This window comes from Coregonus clupeaformis, chromosome 2 (genome assembly GCF_020615455.1).
Source record: "Coregonus clupeaformis isolate EN_2021a chromosome 2, ASM2061545v1, whole genome shotgun sequence".
NCBI classification, from domain to species: domain Eukaryota; kingdom Metazoa; phylum Chordata; class Actinopteri; order Salmoniformes; family Salmonidae; genus Coregonus; species Coregonus clupeaformis.
This window is the reverse complement of record NC_059193.1, coordinates 31,331,130-31,349,741: the sequence shown is the minus strand read 5'-3', so window position 1 is coordinate 31,349,741 and position 18,612 is coordinate 31,331,130. Positions and strand designations below refer to the sequence as shown.

General features: G+C 43.5%; 1 protein-coding gene across 5 annotated transcripts in view; it reads right to left on the bottom strand.

Annotated features, from left to right (window-relative positions):
- LOC121534377 (E3 ubiquitin-protein ligase RNF130) overlaps positions 1-18,612 on the bottom strand; it is a 73,592-nt gene that overhangs the window by 3,851 nt on the left and 51,129 nt on the right. For 3 of the 5 annotated variants that reach the window (XM_041841029.2, XM_041841032.2, XM_041841030.2), the window contains exons 6-10: positions 13,330-13,412; positions 4,775-4,871; positions 3,860-4,082; positions 1,019-1,112; positions 64-263 (exon numbers count right to left, since the gene is read on the bottom strand). In XM_041841029.2, coding sequence (XP_041696963.1) covers positions 245-263; positions 1,019-1,112; positions 3,860-4,082; positions 4,775-4,871; positions 13,330-13,412 — 516 coding nt within the window. In that variant the 3' untranslated portion in view covers positions 64-244. Of the gene's footprint in view, positions 1-63; positions 264-1,018; positions 1,113-3,859; positions 4,083-4,774; positions 4,872-13,329; positions 13,413-18,612 lie in introns of those variants that run through there. The other 2 variants (XM_041841031.2, XM_041841033.1) reach the window with 1 other exon arrangement.

Below are 18,612 nucleotides of genomic sequence, written 5' to 3'. Positions count from 1 at the left end.
TGTGGTCCTGATAATGTAGGAAAACAAATACAACACTCTCACAGTCACATAACAAGTCAAAAGGAGGGATCCACAGTGGTTTAATGTCTCATAGCGCTTTGCCCTATTACAACAACAAAAATGACAACTAACAATACAGGAAGGTACAGTAGTACAAGCTTAGAAATACAATACAGAAGAATATGGCACAAGAAGGCAACATTGCCATGAGGCTCCGGCAGAGAAAGGGTCTAGAGGGGCGTCTTCACTCCTCCCACTCCAGGCTGGAAGATAAATGACATTTAGAAAATAAAGTAGCAGAACAAAGAAATGGCATGCAAGTAGGATCAGAGAAGGGAAATGTAATTGATCTGAACATAAAAAATATTTTTCTCTTGTGTAAGGCTCTAACACATTTGCAGTTTTTTTAGTAGAGGGGATGGATGGAGGCTGTGGCTTCCGTAAATGGTTGTTCTGATCTAGTGCTACTTTATTGGGCAATATTGTGAAACAGTACTCACACTGTCTCCGTTAATTGATGTGCAAACATGTACAATCCAATATTTCATTACTTTTTTTACTCTCTAACTGCAAATGTATTAGATACATGCCAGTACCCATGTCAACTGTACTTGACGAGAGTACAAATATACACTATGTTACAATTGTGCTGTTAAAGTATTTTTCGATTCATGTTAGCTGCGATCAAAGTTGAGTAAATTAATGAAAATGGAAGTTTGCCACATCTGAATAATAATCTCAGACTGTTTTGCATCTGTCTGGACTGTATTCAAACTCCATTGTATGGCAATGGTTCAAAGTAGTCAGAGTTGAGACAATTTCAGATATCCACAAATCCAGGAGTATAGTCCTGGATGCTGGTTTAGTTAAATAGAAATGAAATAGACCACAATATTCTGTGACAAAGCCATCAGGACTATCCCCAGTTCAAGACTATATGAAACCAAATCTTGATTGAAAGTACAATTGAATCCAGTAGTAGAATGGTTTAACTATGGAAGTGGATGGTGGTACTCACTCAGGGCTGGAGAAGCTGGCAGTGGCCTTGATGATCATATAGAACAATGTGAGAGCGCTGAGAAGGCCGAAGCTGGCGATTATAAACCACTCCTCTGTCAATAGAAGGAAAGGGGGGGGGGGGGGGTCACTGCAGCCCACCATGCAATGGGTTAAAAACCGACGAGTCCCCACAGGAAAACACAAAAGATCTTTCCTCTCTTTGAAAACCAATGTGAGGCGGAAAAGTCAGGAGGATGAAGAGACGAGAAGATGAAGAAAGGTGCGTCCTTAAGATCCAGAGGAGGAGAGCGACAGAGGAGAGAGGCAGGATGAGCTTGAAGACAGGAGATAGAGACCTGGAAGCACGGGCGTAGTTTAAAGACAGAGTGTTATGCACATGTGCACATACACAGACAGACAGACACACACGCATGACCCCAACGCACACACCCACCCACACAAAAGCAAAAATTGCACGCACACATGTATCCAGAGGCACCCACACAGCACACACCAACTGCGACAGAAAGAGAAACAGATGTGTATGTAGGCCTACATGTATCTCTACAATGCATGTACACTGAGTATACCAAACATTAGGAACACCTTCCTAATATAGAGTTGCACCCCCCCCCCCCCTTTGCCCTCAGAACAGAACAGCCTCAATTTGTCAGGGCATGGACTCTAGAAGGTGTTGAAAGCGTTCCACAGAGATGCTGGCCCATGCTAACGCCAATGCTTCCCCACAGTTATATCAAGTTGGCTGGATGTCCTTTGGGTTGTGGACCATTCTTGATACACACGGGAAACTGTTGAGCGTGAAAAACCCAGCAGCGTTGCAGTTCTTGACACAAACCGGTGCGCCTGGCACTTACCACCATACCCCGTTCAAAGGCACTTAAATCCTTTGTCTTTCTTATTCACCCTCTGAATGGCACACATACACAATCTGTCTCAATTGTCTCCAGGCTTAAAAATCATTCTTTAACCTGTCTCCTCCCCTTCATCTACACTGATTGAAGTGGATTTAACAAGTGACATCAATAAGGGATCATAATGTTTTGTATACTCAGTGTATAGTACTGATGTAAAGTCAGTGGAACTGTACAAATTGAAAGAGAGCAGGCATATACTACATGAGCCTTTTAAGGTTTACCAGAAATTAGAGGAAATTGAGTCATATTATCAAACAGCATAAATTGGGTGGATTTAGATAAGAATGACTTTGATTCATTTATGGAAGTAGGCCTATCCTGAAACAGGTTTAGGTACTAAGAGTTATATAACAACTCTTACTCACTCTATTATTCAGATGTTGAACTATTCACACTGATTAGCTATTCATTCAAAGTGTTGTATGCATTACTGAATTACAATTACTAGCTATAAGTGAAAGAACAGTGTAGAAGTAGTTGTCGTAATAACTGCAGTGCATGTTCTTATTTTTCAAGAATGGCTTTTCGCCAGTTGTGCTTTTTGCCTTCTCATGGTTGGGGTTAGGATTAGGATGGGATAGGGATTATGGATTAAACAGACAGTGGCTGCGAGAGTCAGAGGGGGGTGAGTGACCTACAAGAGACAAGTCTCTGGTGTGTGTGTGTGTGTGTGTGTGTGTGTGTGTGTGTGTGTGTGTGTGTGTGTGTGTGTGTGTGTGTGTGTCAAAAGAGGGGATGAAGTGAGGTATGGAGGGGCAGGGAGGGATTTCGGATATATACAGTGCTATGAAAAAGTATTTTCCCCCTTTCTAATTTTCTCTACTTTTGCATATTTGTGATAATGAATGTTATCAGATCTTCAACCAAAACCTAATATTAGATAAAGGGAACATAAGTGAACAAATAACACAACAATTACATTATTTATTTCATTTATTTCATAAACAAAGTTTAAAACGAAAACGAAAACTCTGCATTCCACAGTAAGAACATCATACCAAAGGTCAAGCGTGGTGGTGGTGTGATGGTTTGTGGATGCTTTGCTGCCCCAGGACCTGGATGACTTGCCTTAATAGAAGGAACCATGAATTCTGCTCTCTATCAGAAACGAGCAGTTCATGCTTGAAAACCCACACGTCACTGAGTTAAAGCAGTTCTGCATGGAAGAGTGGGCCAAAATTCCTCCACAGCGACGTGAGAGACTGATCAACAACTACAGGAAGCATTTGGTTGGAGTCATTGCAGCTAAAGGTGGCACAACCAGTTATTGAGTGTAAGGGGCAATTACTCTTTCACACAGGGGAATTGGGTGTTGCATAACTTTGTTTATGAAATAAATGAAATTAATATGTAATTGTTGTGTTATTTGTTCACTTATGTTCCCTTTATCTAATATTAGGTTTTGGTTGAAGATCTGATAACATTCAGTATCACAAATATGCAAAAGTAGAGAAAATTAGAAAGGGGGCAAATACTTTTTCATAGCACTGTATTTTGTGTGTGTGTGTCAAGTCAATATGTCAAAGGTTTGCAGCTCCAGTAAACATTTTGCTACTCTAGTTATTCAGTTTAAAAAAGTCCGTTTTGCCTTCACTAATTATTTAAATAGCATAACCAGAGACATTTTAGTTTTATTTTGTCAAGGTTAATTCCTTCACTTAGTGTTTTGAGCTATGAAAAAACGGAGCTTGCATGCTGATTTGCCAGGATCAAATAAAATTGTGAGACACTTTTATGGGTGTGTGGGTCAAAGAGTGTGCCTGAACTCGAAAGGTTGAAAAACAGAGAGGAATAAATGAAAACCAGAGAGAATTTCTGTTCTATTTTGTTACAATTTTATAACCTTTCATATCAATAATGTAACTTCAAATCAAATCCAAACTTGAGTTGAAGCAAAGAAAGTGTCTGAGGTGGAAGCTGCTTACTGGTGACGGCGATGTTGATCTCTCCGGAGCGGGGGGTGAGCTCTCCGCTCTCGGAGGGGATCTGGGGTCCGGTACCGGGGTGGCCTCGTTGCAGGGGCTCCAGGCTGATGGACGTCTCACTGGACAGGTCCACCAGGGCCGTCCGCTGGCTGGCCATCGTCTGGCTGCGCCCTATCCTGTGGTCCATGTCAAAGCCGGCGTTGTCCACGCACGGCAGGTTGGGCTAAAGGGTAAAGTAAAAAAAACACAGGGGTTAGGGGAATGTTATGGCTAGTGGTTAAAGTCCAATTTGTGTCATATTAACTTTGGCCAATGTTAGCTCACGCTAGAAAGAACTCGATATTTTGATCGCTGACCCCGATTTTGACCACGACCCTGACCTTAACCCTAACTTCTGAGCAAGTAGCTCTTGTAGCAGCTCATCTAATGATACCACTTTAGTCTGTTCTGGTATGACTCTAATTTCTGGTGTCTGAGCAATAGTTCCATACCTTGCCAGCAGGGGGCATACTAGGGCTATGGATGAGGTCATAAACAGTTGGCATAAACAGAGGGTTACGCAATCGCCTGGATAAAGATCTGTCACAATGACTGGGAGCAGCATGTGAAGGGCAATCTGGGTAAATAACGTCTTAATCTACAAAACAACACATGCAGCTTAATAGACTGTGAAATGTTCTGTTGTATTCTACTGTTAATCAACATAAACATATGAAATTGAGACATGTTTACATAATATCTTATAAGGCTATCTTTTTCCTCTCATTATTTGGGTCAAGAGTAGTGTGTGATCAGATCAGAAAAAAAAGGTCTGAGGCCAAACCGTTACTGGCGTTGCCGGATAATATTGACATACTGACTTCTAACAAATGTCCACTGATAAGGCATTGAGACATTGACTACACTAATACTCACCATGATGCCCAGAGCTTTGAGGATGTTCAGTTTACACATGGGGCAGGTACAGTGCTCGTTCAGCCAGGGGTCCACACACAGCTTATGGAAGACATGTCTGTGCAGAGAGAGACAGAGAAACAAAGAACACGGTTGAAGAGCACGAAGCCACCTCCACAAACAAGCCCCCAAATGGCCGACATGGGGCTCTTCAAAGTCTGCTTTGGACCTCTTTTCTCCCCTTTACATCCTGCGACTGGACAATGACTGCTCTGTTTGAACCGGCTAGGAGGGCCTGGTGTGTCTTTAACGGCAGCGGAAAGCTTGTGGAAAAAGGAAACGAGTCAAGCTTTACAGACACAGTGGTCATTGTGGGGCAACATTGACACAAAATGGACATTGTGTGTCTTATGACACAAGGCAGCCATTGTGGATCTGAGAGAAACATCATCTTGTTTAAAATGAATGGTCTGTTCCATATTATTAAATAAAGACGGACAGCCAGTTTCACTGCACTTCAAAGGACCTGTCTACCTGAACTCCTTAATGCCTTTATCAAAGGCATGGTACGCAAACCATTTAAACATTAAAGATCCTTATGATGAGCATCCATAAAACAATACAAGGCCCCATTATCGCTAAAGAACGATTCCTTAAGTGCGAGTACCAACAATGCATAATAGAAAATACTTAGCCTCCAAATACACCTAAGGACAAGCATAAAAGTGCAACGGATAATTCTGCTAAGTGCTTGTCTAACATAGCCTGGCATTTCCTGGGCATGGAGTGTAAAGTGCTGTTCCTTATCAAAGCCTCTTGCAGCGGGGGCACCGGGCCTCTAGCACTGTTTATTGCCTTTCAAGGCAGGCACAGAAAACAAGGGCTTTATACATTAATGAGGAGTCTGTTTACAATAGAATGGCTTGGGGAGAAAGTCAGTGTGCAGTCAGAAGCAGCGCTGCAAGAGAGGGACTTTTGGATAAGCCTGCATGTAGAGAGACTCGGATAAGAGCTTGTGTTTCAGTTTGATTGTTTCACAGTTTGAATATGTGTGCCACAGGAGGTTGGTGGCATTTTAATTGGGGAGGATGGGCTTGTGGTAATGGCTGGAGTGGAAAAAGTGGAAGGGTATCAAATACATCAAACACATGGTTTCCATGTGTTTGATGCCATTCCATTTGCTTCGTTCCAGACATTATTATGAGCCGTCCTTCCCTCAGCAGCCTGTGTGCGTGACTGTAACGAGTGTGGCTATCTGTCTCTGTATGCTATAAGTGAGAAACTACAGTCTGGGAGAGATTGCGCTCAGAGCATTTGTCTGCATCCCAAATGGCACCCTATTCCCTATGTCAGGGTTCTTCAATTCCGGTCCTGGAGGGCCGAAACACCTCTGTTTTTCATCCTCTCCTTCTAATCAGGGGCTAATTCAGACCTGGGACACCAGGTGAGTGCAATTAACTACCAGGTAGAAATAAAAAACAGAAGTGTTTCGGCCCTCCAGGACCGGAATTGAAGAACCCTGCCCTATGTAGTGCACTATATAAGGAATAAGGACTTTCTTAGAGCAGAGAACAAATGTGACGGACAGACAGACGGGTTATTAGATACAATACCAGATGGCATCACAGAAAAACAGCAACATACCAACCAGGATAAATTGTTAGTTTTTCCTTTCTTGGTTGGTATATTTGGTTTATCCATATGGCATCTGATATGACATCTAATATGTTTGCCTGCCTACCTGCCTGCCTGTATATCTGTCTACCTTTCTGCCTGCCTGTCTGAAAAGAGTTTTGTGAGAAAATGGTGCTTTGGTTTGAGAACTGAAATACTGGTGGTTGTTCTTACTGCATATCCTTGGATATCCTGCAATAATTGGCTGTTGAGACTGTTCTGTCTCTGTCTACCAGCCTGCCTGTCAGTCCGTCAGTCCATCTAAATCTGACCAGAAAAACACCCCTCCATTGACAACACTGTCCTATAGACTGATATTAAATGTACAGAGACACAAATTGAGTGGTCGTCAAGTGTCCTCCCATTACTTCAATGCTTTTAGTTATTGATTGGGGATAGCAGTGTGTACTTAAGGGAGGCACCAGTGGGGTTGGTGGTTAGAGATACTGTATGAACACAGAGGAGGACGCAACATGCACACACATGATAAGGACCAATAAACTCCATTCTACATAAACAGCCCTTTTACTCGTTTGTCCTCATTTCATCCCTCTCTCTTCATTCTCTATCCTCCAAGTCCGTGTGAATAATCCATGTGTTTTGCCATCGGATCAAGTCTTAGTTTCTGGCTCCTCTACTAAACTACAAATACTGAGGTTGCCCAGAAAAACCACTAGTGCATTCTTGGTATCATTGCAGTGTGCCCTAAAAACACAGATAGCAATGAAGGGCAGAAACCAAGGGTACATTTAGCTTTGAACCGCTACCATGACCAGTCAATCGCACACGTTACTCTAAATCTGTAATTAGCCTACCTATGGATTGAGGACAAAAATGAGCTCTTTAGCTAGCTTAACTCTTATGTATCCGTTCATTTGGAAATGGTGATTATCCTGCATTGCATTATGTCTATTACCTAAATAAACGATAGCAGGTTTTGAGGCCAGACAACTTTTCAATTTCCTTTAACGCTAGCTAGAGATTTTGAAACATGTAGACTATCAGCATGTCCACAACTTCTGTGAGGACATACAGTGGGGAAAAAAAGTATTTAGTCAGCCACCAATTGTGCAAGTTCTCCCACTTAAAAAGATGAGAGGCCTGTAATTTTCATCATAGGTTCACGTCAACTATGACAGACAAAATGAGATTTTTTTTCTCCAGAAAATCACATTGTAGGATTTTTAATGAATTTATTTGCAAATTATGGTGGAAAATAAGTATTTGGTCAATAACAAAAGTTTCTCAATACTTTGTTATATACCCTTTGTTGGCAATGACACAGGTCAAACGTTTTCTGTAAGTCTTCACAAGGTTTTCACTCACTGTTGCTGGTATTTTTGGCCCATTCCTCCATGCAGATCTCCTCTAGAGCAGTGATGTTTTGGGGCTGTCGCTGGGCAACACGGACTTTCAACTCCCTCCAAAGATTTTCTATGGGGTTGAGATCTGGAGACTGGCTAGGCCACTCCAGGACCTTGAAATGCTTCTTATGAAGCCACTCCTTCGTTGCCCGGGCGGTGTGTTTGGGATCATTGTCATGCTGAAAGACCCAGCCACGTTTCATCTTCAATGCCCTTGCTGATGGAAGGAGGTTTTCACTCAAAATCTCACGATACATGGCCCCATTCATTCTTTCCTTTACACGGATCAGTCGTCCTGGTCCCTTTGCAGAAAAACAGCCCCAAAGCATGATGTTTCCACCCACATGCTTCACAGTAGGTATGGTGTTCTTTGGATGCAACTCAGCATTCTTTGTCCTCCAAACACAACGAGTTGAGTTTTTACCAAAAAGTTATATTTTGGTTTCATCTGACCATATGACATTCTCCCAATCCTCTTCTGGATCATCCAAATGCACTCTAGAAAACTTCAGACGGGCCTGGACATGTACTGGCTTAAGCAGGGGGACACGTCTGGCACTGCAGGATTTGAGTCCCTGGCGGCGTAGTGTGTTACTGATGGTAGGCTTTGTTACTTTGGTCCCAGCTCTCTGCAGGTCATTCACTAGGTCCCCCCGTGTGGTTCTGTGATTTTTGCTCACCTTTCTTGTGATCATTTTGACCCCACGGGGTGAGATCTTGCGTGGAGCCCCAGATCGAGGGAGATTATCAGTGGTCTTGTATGTCTTCCATTTCCTAATAATTGCTCCCACAGTTGATTTCTTCAAACCAAGCTGCTTACCTATTGCAGATTCTGTCTTCCCAGCCTGGTGCAGGTCTACAATTTTGTTTCTGGTGTCCTTTGACAGCTCTTTGGTCTTGGCCATAGTGGAGTTTGGAGTGTGACTGTTTGAGGTTGTGGACAGGTGTCTTTTATACTGATAACAAGTTCAAACAGGTGCCATTAATACAGGTAACGAGTGGAGGACAGAGGAGCCTCTTAAAGAAGAAGTTACAGGTCTGTGAGAGCCAGAAATCTTGCTTGTTTGTAGGTGACCAAATACTTATTTTCCACCATAATTAGCAAATAAATTCATTAAAAATCCTACAATGTGATTTTCTGGAAAAAAAAATCTCTATTTGTCTGTCATAGTTGACGTGTACCTATGATGAAAATTACAGGCCTCTCTCATCTTTTTAAGTGGGAGAACTTGCACAATTGGTGGCTGACTAAATACTTTTTCCCCCACTGTACGTGAAGAAGACCTCCCCTTTCAGCCTCATAAGAAGGACCTGTCTCCTTCACTTCCCCTTCTCACAGCAATCTGAGTGCTCCTCTTTGACAGAGACTGGATAAGCAGGATGGATGGAGAGCATTAACGCTTGGCCAGTTCAGTCCTGGACTGTGTTTACATTTCTGATATCTGACCTGAGCTGGTCTGTTCTGGACTGAAGAAGGAGTGGGTACATCGTCCTTGCGTCAGTTGGGCCAAACAAAACACAGCCCTAATGCAACTATGCAGAGATTGGCCGGCAGATTCAGCTGCTACTCAAGACCAAGGGTGCATCTCCAAAGTCTAGGAAAACTTTTCTCCTAATCTCCTCTCATTCATCTGCAGAGACAGGATTGGTGAAAGCAATGTGGTCAGATGCCTACTGGGAATCGTCTTTCACCTGTCCAGTTCTTTCACATCAGTGCAGATGAAAGAGAGGAGGCAAGTAGAGCAACACTCTCTGGATGTGCCATGTTCTGACTGAATGATTGATATGTCTTGACATGTCTTCAGGAGGGCACCTTGGGACACGTCTTGAGAGTGACTGTGATGTGATGACTACGGCAGTGTCCTATCCCTTAGTCCAGCTTCTTAGTTCCATCTGCAAAGGCCAGAGAGGACACGGCAGATGGCACAGGGTGTGTGTGTGTGTGTATACGAAGACAGAGAAAGAGAGTGCCCGCGGCTGCGGGATTATGAGCCTAAGTGTGTGCGTGCGCACGTTGCTGAGTGTGTGTGTCGGAGGAGGAGGACGTTTAAGTATGTGTGTGTGTGTGGGGGTGCTGGATGAACCTGGAGGTCATTTGGCAGCACTGGGTCTAAACATAGCCGGAGCGAGCTCGCAGGGGTTACGACTCACAGCGTGCAGCGAGACCCGACGGCCTTGATAGAAGAGCGTCTGCATTTCCAAAACAGACCAGTCTCCATTTAGCCAGAGCTCCTCCCTCTCTCCCTCCCTCCCCCTCTTTTTTCCTGGCAAGAGCTTAAATGTCAACTCTGACAGACATTACATTTTCCACTTCCTTTGTAAAGCTTAGTGATCCACTAAACCAACACATGCTGTATGTGTCCTACAACTGATCCTAAATCAGATTCAAATGGTCAAACCAGAGGTGATTGACAGGTAGTAAAAACTGGATTTTTATGGATTATGAATTTTCACCTGACCTGCACACATACAGAATTTAATTTTCGCTCTTCCTGTTTTCATATTCCTGTGGTGTTATATACAGTTGAGGTCAGAAGTTTACATACACTTAGGTTGGAGTCATTAAAACTCGTTTTTCAACACACTCCACAAATATCTTGTTAACAAACTATAGTGTTGGCACGTCGGTTAGGACATCTACTTTGTGCATGACACAAGTAATTTTTTCAACAGTTGTTTACAGACAGATTATTTCACTTATAATTCACTGTATTCCACTACGTTGACTGTGCCTTTAAACAGCTTGGAAAATTCCAGAAAATGATGTCATGGCTTTAGAAGCTTCTGATAGGCTAATTGACATCATTTGAGTCAATTGGAGGTGTACCTGTGGATGTATTTCAAGGCCTACCTTCAAACTCAGTGCCTCTTTGCTTGACATCATGAGAAAATGAAAAGAAATCAGCCAAGACCTCAGAAAATAAATTGTAGACCTCCACATGTCTGGTTCATCCTTGGGAGCAATTTCCAAACGCCTGAAGTTCCCACGTTCATCTGTACAAACAATAGTACGCAGCCGTCATACCGCTCAGGAAGGAGACACGTTCTGTCTCCTAGAGATGAACGTACATTGGTGCGAAAAGTGCAAATCAATCCCAGAACAACAGCAAAGGACCTTGTGAAGATGCTGGAGGAAACAGGTACAAAAGTATCTACAGTAAAACGAGTCCTTTATCGACATAACCTGAAAGGCCGCTCAGCAAGGAAGAAGCCACTGCTCCAAAACCGCCATAAAAAAGCCAGACTACGGTTTGCAACTGCACATGGGAACAAAGATCGTACTTTTTGGAGAAATGTCCTCTGGTCTGATGAAACAAAAATAGAACTGTTTGGCCATAATGACCATCGTTATGTTTGGAGGAAAAAGGGGGGTGGCTTGCAAGCCGAAGAACACCATCCCAACCGTGAAGCACGGGGGTGGCAGCATCATGCTGTGGGGGTGCTTTGCTGCAGGAGGGACTGTTGCACTTCACAAAGTAGATGGCATCATGACGAAGGAACATTATGTGGATATATTGAAGCAACATCTCAAGACATCAGTCAGGAAGTTAAAGCTTGGTCGCAAATGGGTCTTCCAAATGGACAATGACCCCAAGCACACAACAAAGTCAAGGTATTGGAGTGGCCATCACAAAGCCCTGACCTCAATCCTATAGAAAATGTGTAGGCAGAACTGAAAAAGCGAGTGTGAGCAAGGAGGCCTACAAACCTGACTCAGTTACACCAGCTCTGACAGGAGGAATGGGCCAAAATTCACCCAACTTATTGTGGGAAGCTTGTGGAAGGCTACCCGAAACGTTTGACCCAAGTTAAACAATTTAAAGGCAATGCTACTAATTGAGTGTATGTAAACTTCTGACCCACTGGGAATGTGATGAAAGAAATAAAAGCTGAAATAAATAATTATCTCTACTATTATGCTGACATTTCACATTCTTAATATAAAGTGGTGATCCTAACTGACCTAAGACAGGGAATTTTTACTAGGATTAAATGTCAGGAATTGTGAAAAACTGAATTTAAATGTATTTTGGCTAAGGTGTATGTAAACTTCCGACTTCAACTGTATCTATATATGTATGCAAATGACCTACAGCTAAATTGCGGTACGGCGTGTCTCTGGTCTAGCCTGATGTGCGTCAGTACAGTCGTCCCACTGAGCAGAGCAGCAGGAAAGGTGTGAGACGGATCTGATGGGGGGATGAGGAGGGAGGGAAGTAGGGAGGGGCGCTGTGTGACGGATGAGTGTGGTGATTACCTCAGATAGGAGGAGAGATGTCAGGGATGGGTAGAACTCACGTCAGAGGAGGAGGGAGGGAAGGAGAGGAGGAGGGAGGGGATGTAAGTGGATGGTGTGACATTGAGAATGAGTGGATAGCGGACATGTTGCATTCCGAATCTGAGTGAGTGTCTGTCGCGTGTAAGAGGTGCAATGGATGTGTCAGGCTGTCAGCTAAAACTCCTGGCTTAGGATGTATATACTGTAGGTACTAGGACATACCTAGACACACACACAGTCTTGTACAACTAACCTTGTGGGGACACAAAATGTAGTCCCATTCAAAATCCTATTTTCCCTAACCCCTAAACCTAAACCTAACTCTAACCCCAAAACATAACCCTAACCCTAGCTCCTAACCCTAAAACTAACCCTAGCTCCTAACCCTAAACCTAATTCTAACCCTAACACTACCGTAATTTTCGGACTATAAGCCGCGCCTTTTTTCCAATTTTTCGACCCTGCGGCTTATATAACGGTGCGGCTAATCTATGGATTTTTACAGCTAACGGCCACTAGAAGACCTCCTAAATGTATGGATTTTACAGGTTACAGTCCACCAACTTTAACTCTATGGGCTCTATGACCGGTCCGCGCCCCCCACCTTTAAGCGGCGGGCTCCAGCAGGAAAAGCTGGAGGCCGGAAAAGAGTGAGACAGGTAGCGCGCAAAAGTAAAAGTGGAACCGATAGTGGTACGAGAGATAGAACGAGAGACAGAACGAGAGCAAGACAGACAGACATTACGAGAGCGAGACAGTTTGTGCAAAGGAAGTTTTCATGCACAAACCCTTATTATGGAAAACAAACGTAGAAATGCATATGATGCAGCTTTTAAGTTAAAGGCAGTCAATCTGGCTGTAAAAGAAGGAAATAGAGCTGCTGCACGTAGCCTTGGCATCAATGAGTCAATGGTGAGACGTTGGAGACGCCAGCGGGAAGAACTGTCTCAATGCAAAAAGTCAAAAAAAGCTTTCATATGGTAATTAAACATTAAAACACCTGCGGCTTATAGTCCAGTGCGGCTTATATATGTACACATCATTCAATTTAGCTGCTGCGGCTTATACTCCGGTGCGCCTTATAGTGCGGAAAAAAAGGTAATTCTAACCATAACTCTAAACCCCCTAGAAATAGCATTCGACCATGTGGGGACCAACAAAATGTCCCCAGCTGGTCTCCATTTTTTTTTACTATTCTTGTGGGGACTTCTGGTCGAATTAAACACGTCCACACACACCCCCCTCCCACACACACTCACTTGCAGGGCAGGATGCGGACCACGTCGTTGAGCTGGTAGCCCTCGATGCACACAGCGCAGTGGTTGAAGTCCGGGTCTGTCTCCTGCAGCACAGAAGACAAACAGGACAGTCAGTGTTAGACAGCCACAATGAACAGGAAGACATCAATTACAGAGGAAGTGAATGAACAGTGACAATGAAACAGATACTTCACTTTTGACCATTCATATTCAATATCAACCAGGTTACAAATAGCTGTTTTGTTCAACAGGCTGAGGTGGAAATGGTGCCTAACATGGTCAGTGTCTGTGACTGACGTGTCTGTGACTGACTAACTGTCCTGGCATGTCCATCAGTCAGTGTCATGCTTAAGCACGACATGGGAGGAAAAGAGGGAGAGAGAGAGAGGGGAGGAGGGGGTGGTAAGGGAGAGAGAGAAGAAGAAGAGAGAAAGAGGTGTGAAAGGGGTGGAGGGGTAGAGAGAGATTGAGTGAAAGACAGTCAGACAGTGGGATGACACTGAAAACACGAGCCAAGGAAGAGAGGGAGGATGGTGTGATATATTGAAAGAAGGATGGCAGCAAAGAGAGACTGACAGAGAGGGCATAGAGAAAGAGAGAGAGAGAGCGAGGTGGGGGAAGCGAGAGAAAGAAAGTGTGAGAAAGAAAGAGAAAAATAGAAACAGTGTGATACAGAGAGTGTGATGAGAGAGAGTAGAGAGAGTGTGATAAAGAGAGAGAAAGAGAAAAGAGAAAGAGAAAAGAGAGAATCAAGCCATGTTATTTATGGAGTATGGCTATCTCTCTACTGACAGAGGAGAAGCCGCCACAGAGGCACAAGGACATACCAGCGCCCAGCCCAGCCTGGTCGGGGACTGAATTAACCCGAGCAAGCAGGGAGGGGCTGATCGATATGACAGGAACAGGGTTCTGAGAGAACACAGACCCACTGTCTGCTATCGCTCTAGTCATACCTGGGAACACTAGCCTAGTTTGACATGTATGTGCTTTAGATAGCTCCACTGACTGTGTACAATGGTGGCCCCATACGACCATACAATTGCATGCCAACAATAGTCAGTTGGTTAAGCCCATTTAGATGTGGGACAAGGCAATGTAAAATACTGATACAAAGTAATAATAATAATAATACGGTCTGTGTTCAGCTAAGATTTTTATCCAAAGTCACTTATAGTTATCAAATTGCCAACTTAACTTTGTTCCAACCAACTAAACCATCAGAACTAGTCATGGTGCTGGCAAAATTGGATGCGCAGTACTTCTGGGTATTGGAGTTCCCGGTATGGGAATATTGATAAAGTCTGACAGCTTGTATAGAAAAGAAAATGATCCGTACCAGCTTGCCATGCAGAGATCAATATAGAGAACAAAACACACAGTGGGGAGAACAAGTATTTGATACACTGCCAATTTTGCAGGTTTTCCTACTTACAAAGCATGTAGAGGACTGTAATTTTTATCATAGGTACACTTCAACTGTGAGAGACGGAATCTAAAACAAAAATCCAGAAAATCACACTGTATGATTTTTAAGTAATTAATTTGCATTTAATTGCATGACATAAGTATTTGATCACCTACCAACCAGTAAGAATTCCGTCTCTCACAGACCTGTTAGTTTTTCTTTAAGAAGCCCTCCTGTTCTCCACTCATTACCTGTATTAACTGCACCTGTTTGAACTTGTTACCTGTATAAAAGACACCTGTCCACACACTCAATCAAACAGACTCCAACCTCTCCACAATGGCCAAGGCCAGAGAGCTGTGTAAGGACATCAGGGATAAAATTGTAGACCTGCACAAGGCTGGGATGGGCTACAGGACAATAGGCAAGCAGCTTGGTGAGAAGGCAACAACTGTTGGCGCAATTATTAGAAAATGGAAGAAGTTCAAGATGACGGTCAATCACCCTCGGTCTGGGGCTCCATGCAAGATCTCACCTCGTGGGGCATCAATGATCATGAGGAAGGTGAGGGATCAGCCCAGAACTACACGGCAGGACCTGGTCAATGACCTGAAGAGAGCTGGGACCACAGCCTCAAAGAAAACCATTAGTAACACACTACGCCGTCATGGATTAAAATCCTGCAGCGCACGCAAGGTCCCCCTGCTCAAGCCAGCGCATGTCCAGGCCCGTCTGAAGTTTGCCAATGACCATCTGGATGATCCAGAGGAATGGGAGAAGGTCATGTGGTCTGATGAGACAAGAATATAGCTTTTTGGTCTAAACTCCACTCACCGTGTTTGGAGGAAGAAGAAGGATGAGTACAACCCCAAGAACACCATCCCAACCGTGAAGCATGGAGGTGGAAACAAAGGGGACAGGACGACTGCACCGTATTGAGGGGAGGATGGATGGGGCCATGTATCGCGAGAACTTGGCCAACAACCTCCTTCCCTCAGTAAGAGCATTGAAGATGGGTCGTGGCTGGGTCTTCCAGCATGACAACGACCCGAAACACACAGCCAGGGCAACTAAGGAGTGGCTCCGTAAGAGGCATCTCAAGGTCCTGGAGTGGCCTAGCCAGTCTCCAGATCTGAACCCAATAGAAAATCTTTGGAGGAAGCTGAAAGTCCGTATTGCCCAGCGACAGCCCCGAAACCTGAAGGATCTGGAGAAGGTCTGTATGGAGGAGTGGGCCAAAATCCCTGCTGCAGTGTGTGCAAACCTGGTCAAGACCTACAGGAAACGTATGATCTCTGTAATTGCAAACAAAGGTTTCTGTACCAAATATTAAGTTCTGCTTTTCTGATGTATCAAATACTTATGTCATGCAATAAAATGCAAATTAATTACTTAAAAATCATACAATGTGATTTTCTGGATTTTTGTTTTAGATTCCGTCTCTCACAGTTGAAGTGTACCTATGATAAAAATTACAGACCTCTACATGCTTTGTAAGTAGGAAAACCTGCAAGATTGGCAGTGTATCAAATACTTGTTCTCCCCACTGTCGTTGTGAGGCTCATCTGACCTAGTGGGGCGGAGGGGGAGGGGGCTTATGTCGGGTAGGAGACTCCCTTTAAGACCCCGGGGAGTCCGCTACCCTTCCCCCGCGACCCTGACTTCCTGTCACTGCAAGTGAGGCAGGCTGCTGTAAATGGCCACCTGATTAAATATGAATGTTGTCATCTACAGCGACTGCTGGCACAGAATGAGGCCAAGGCACATGGCACAGACCAGGGGCCTCATAACCGTTGCGTAAATGTCACACTAAATATCTGTGTGCGCCATTTCTGAAAAGATTGCGTATGTCTAAAAATATTGAGATTTATAAACTTGCCGCATGCTATACATGCGCATGTTTCCCATTATATAAATCTTACCTGTCGTAAACTGTGCACATCGTGAACGAGCATTATAATTCCACCCGGAAAACGCCCATCATTGAACTTTTATGGTGAAAATAACGCTGTTTGCTGTTTGATTTGGAATTTTTGGCATTAGGCCACAGCAGTTTCTAAAAGAAAGAGCCATGACAAATTAGATCAAATGTTCTTGAAAGTGGTGCCAGAATGTTTTACAGTGACTCAGACTTTCACTGTAATATTCAGCAAAGGACTGTGACTATTTCTGAAATAAATAAAAAACTATAAAAAATTGTTTTGAAGTTTGCGGAACATTTTATTTAACAATGTTTTGCATCAACTTTTCCCCCCAACCTAAATATGCTCACTGCCCGCGAATTCTGAAACATTGCCTTGGCCTACTCGAGACATTTGAAATTACAAGGTGAACTGTCTGTTCTACCATTATGTTAATGTAGCCAACATTTTAACAGCAATCCGGATCGGATTATATAGAGCGAAATAGGCCTACTTGAAATACAGTGAGGGAAAAAAGTATTTGATCCCCTGCTGATTTTGTACGTTTGCCCACTGACAAAGACATGATCAGTCTATAATTTTAATGGTAGGTTTATTTGAACAGTGAGAGACAGAATAAAAACAAAAATAATCCAGAAAAACGCATGTCAAAAATTTTATAAATTGATTTGCATTTTAATGAGGGAACTAATTATTTGACCCCTCTGCAAAACATGACTTAGTACTTGGTGGCAAAACCCTTGTTGGCAATCACAGAGGTCAGACATTTCTTGTAGTTGGCCACCAGGTTTGCACACATCTCAGGAGGGATTTTGTCCCACTCCTCTTTGCAGATCTTCTCCAAGTCATTAAGGTTTCGAGGCTGACGTTTGGCAACTCGAACCTTCAGCTCCCTCCACAGATTTTCTACAGTGGGGAAAACAAGTATTTGATACACTGCCGATTTTGCAGGTTTTCCTATTTACAAAGCATGTAGAGGTCACATTGTATGATTTTTAAGTAATTAATTTGCATTTTATTGCATGACATAAGTATTTGATCACCTACCAACCAGTAAGAATTCCAGCTCTCACAGACCTGTTAGTTTTTCTTTAAGAAGCCCTCCTGTTCTCCACTCATTACCTGTATTAACTGCACCTGTTTGAACTTGTTACCTGTATAAAAGACACCTGTCCACACACTCAATCAAACAGACTCCAACCTCTCCACAATGGCCAAGGCCAGAGAGCTGTGTAAGGACATCAGGGATAAAATTGTAGACCTGCACAAGGCTGGGATGGGCTACAGGACAATAGGCAAGCAGCTTGGTGAGAAGGCAACAACTGTTGGCGCAATTATTAGAAAATGGAAGAAGTTCAAGATGACGGTCAATCACCCTCGGTCTGGGGCTCCATGCAAGATTTCACCTCGTGGGGCATCAATGATCATGAGGAAGGTGAGGGATCAGCCCAGAACTACACGGCAGGACCTGGTCAATGACCTGAAGAGAGCTGGGACCACAGTCTCAAAGAAAACCATTAGTAACACACTACGCCGTCATGGATTAAAATCCTGCAGCGCATGCAAGGTCCGCCTGCTCAAGCCAGCGCATGTCCAGGCCCGTCTGAAGTTTGCCAATGACCATCTGGATGATCCAGAGGAGGAATGGGAGAAGGTCATGTGGTCTGATGAGAAAAAAATAGAGCTTTTTGGTCTAAACTCCACTCGCCGTGTTTGGAGGAAGAAGAAGGATGAGATTAGGAGCACTCCCTTTAAGAGTGTGCTCCTAATCTCAGCTTGTTACCTGTATAAAAGACACCTGGGAGCCAGAAATCTTTCTGATTGAGAGGGGGTCAAATACTTATTTCCCTCATTAAAATGCAAATCAATGTATAAAATTTTTGACATGCGTTTTCTGGATGTTTTTGTTGTTATTCTGTCTCTCACTGTTCAAATAAACCTACCATTAAAATTATA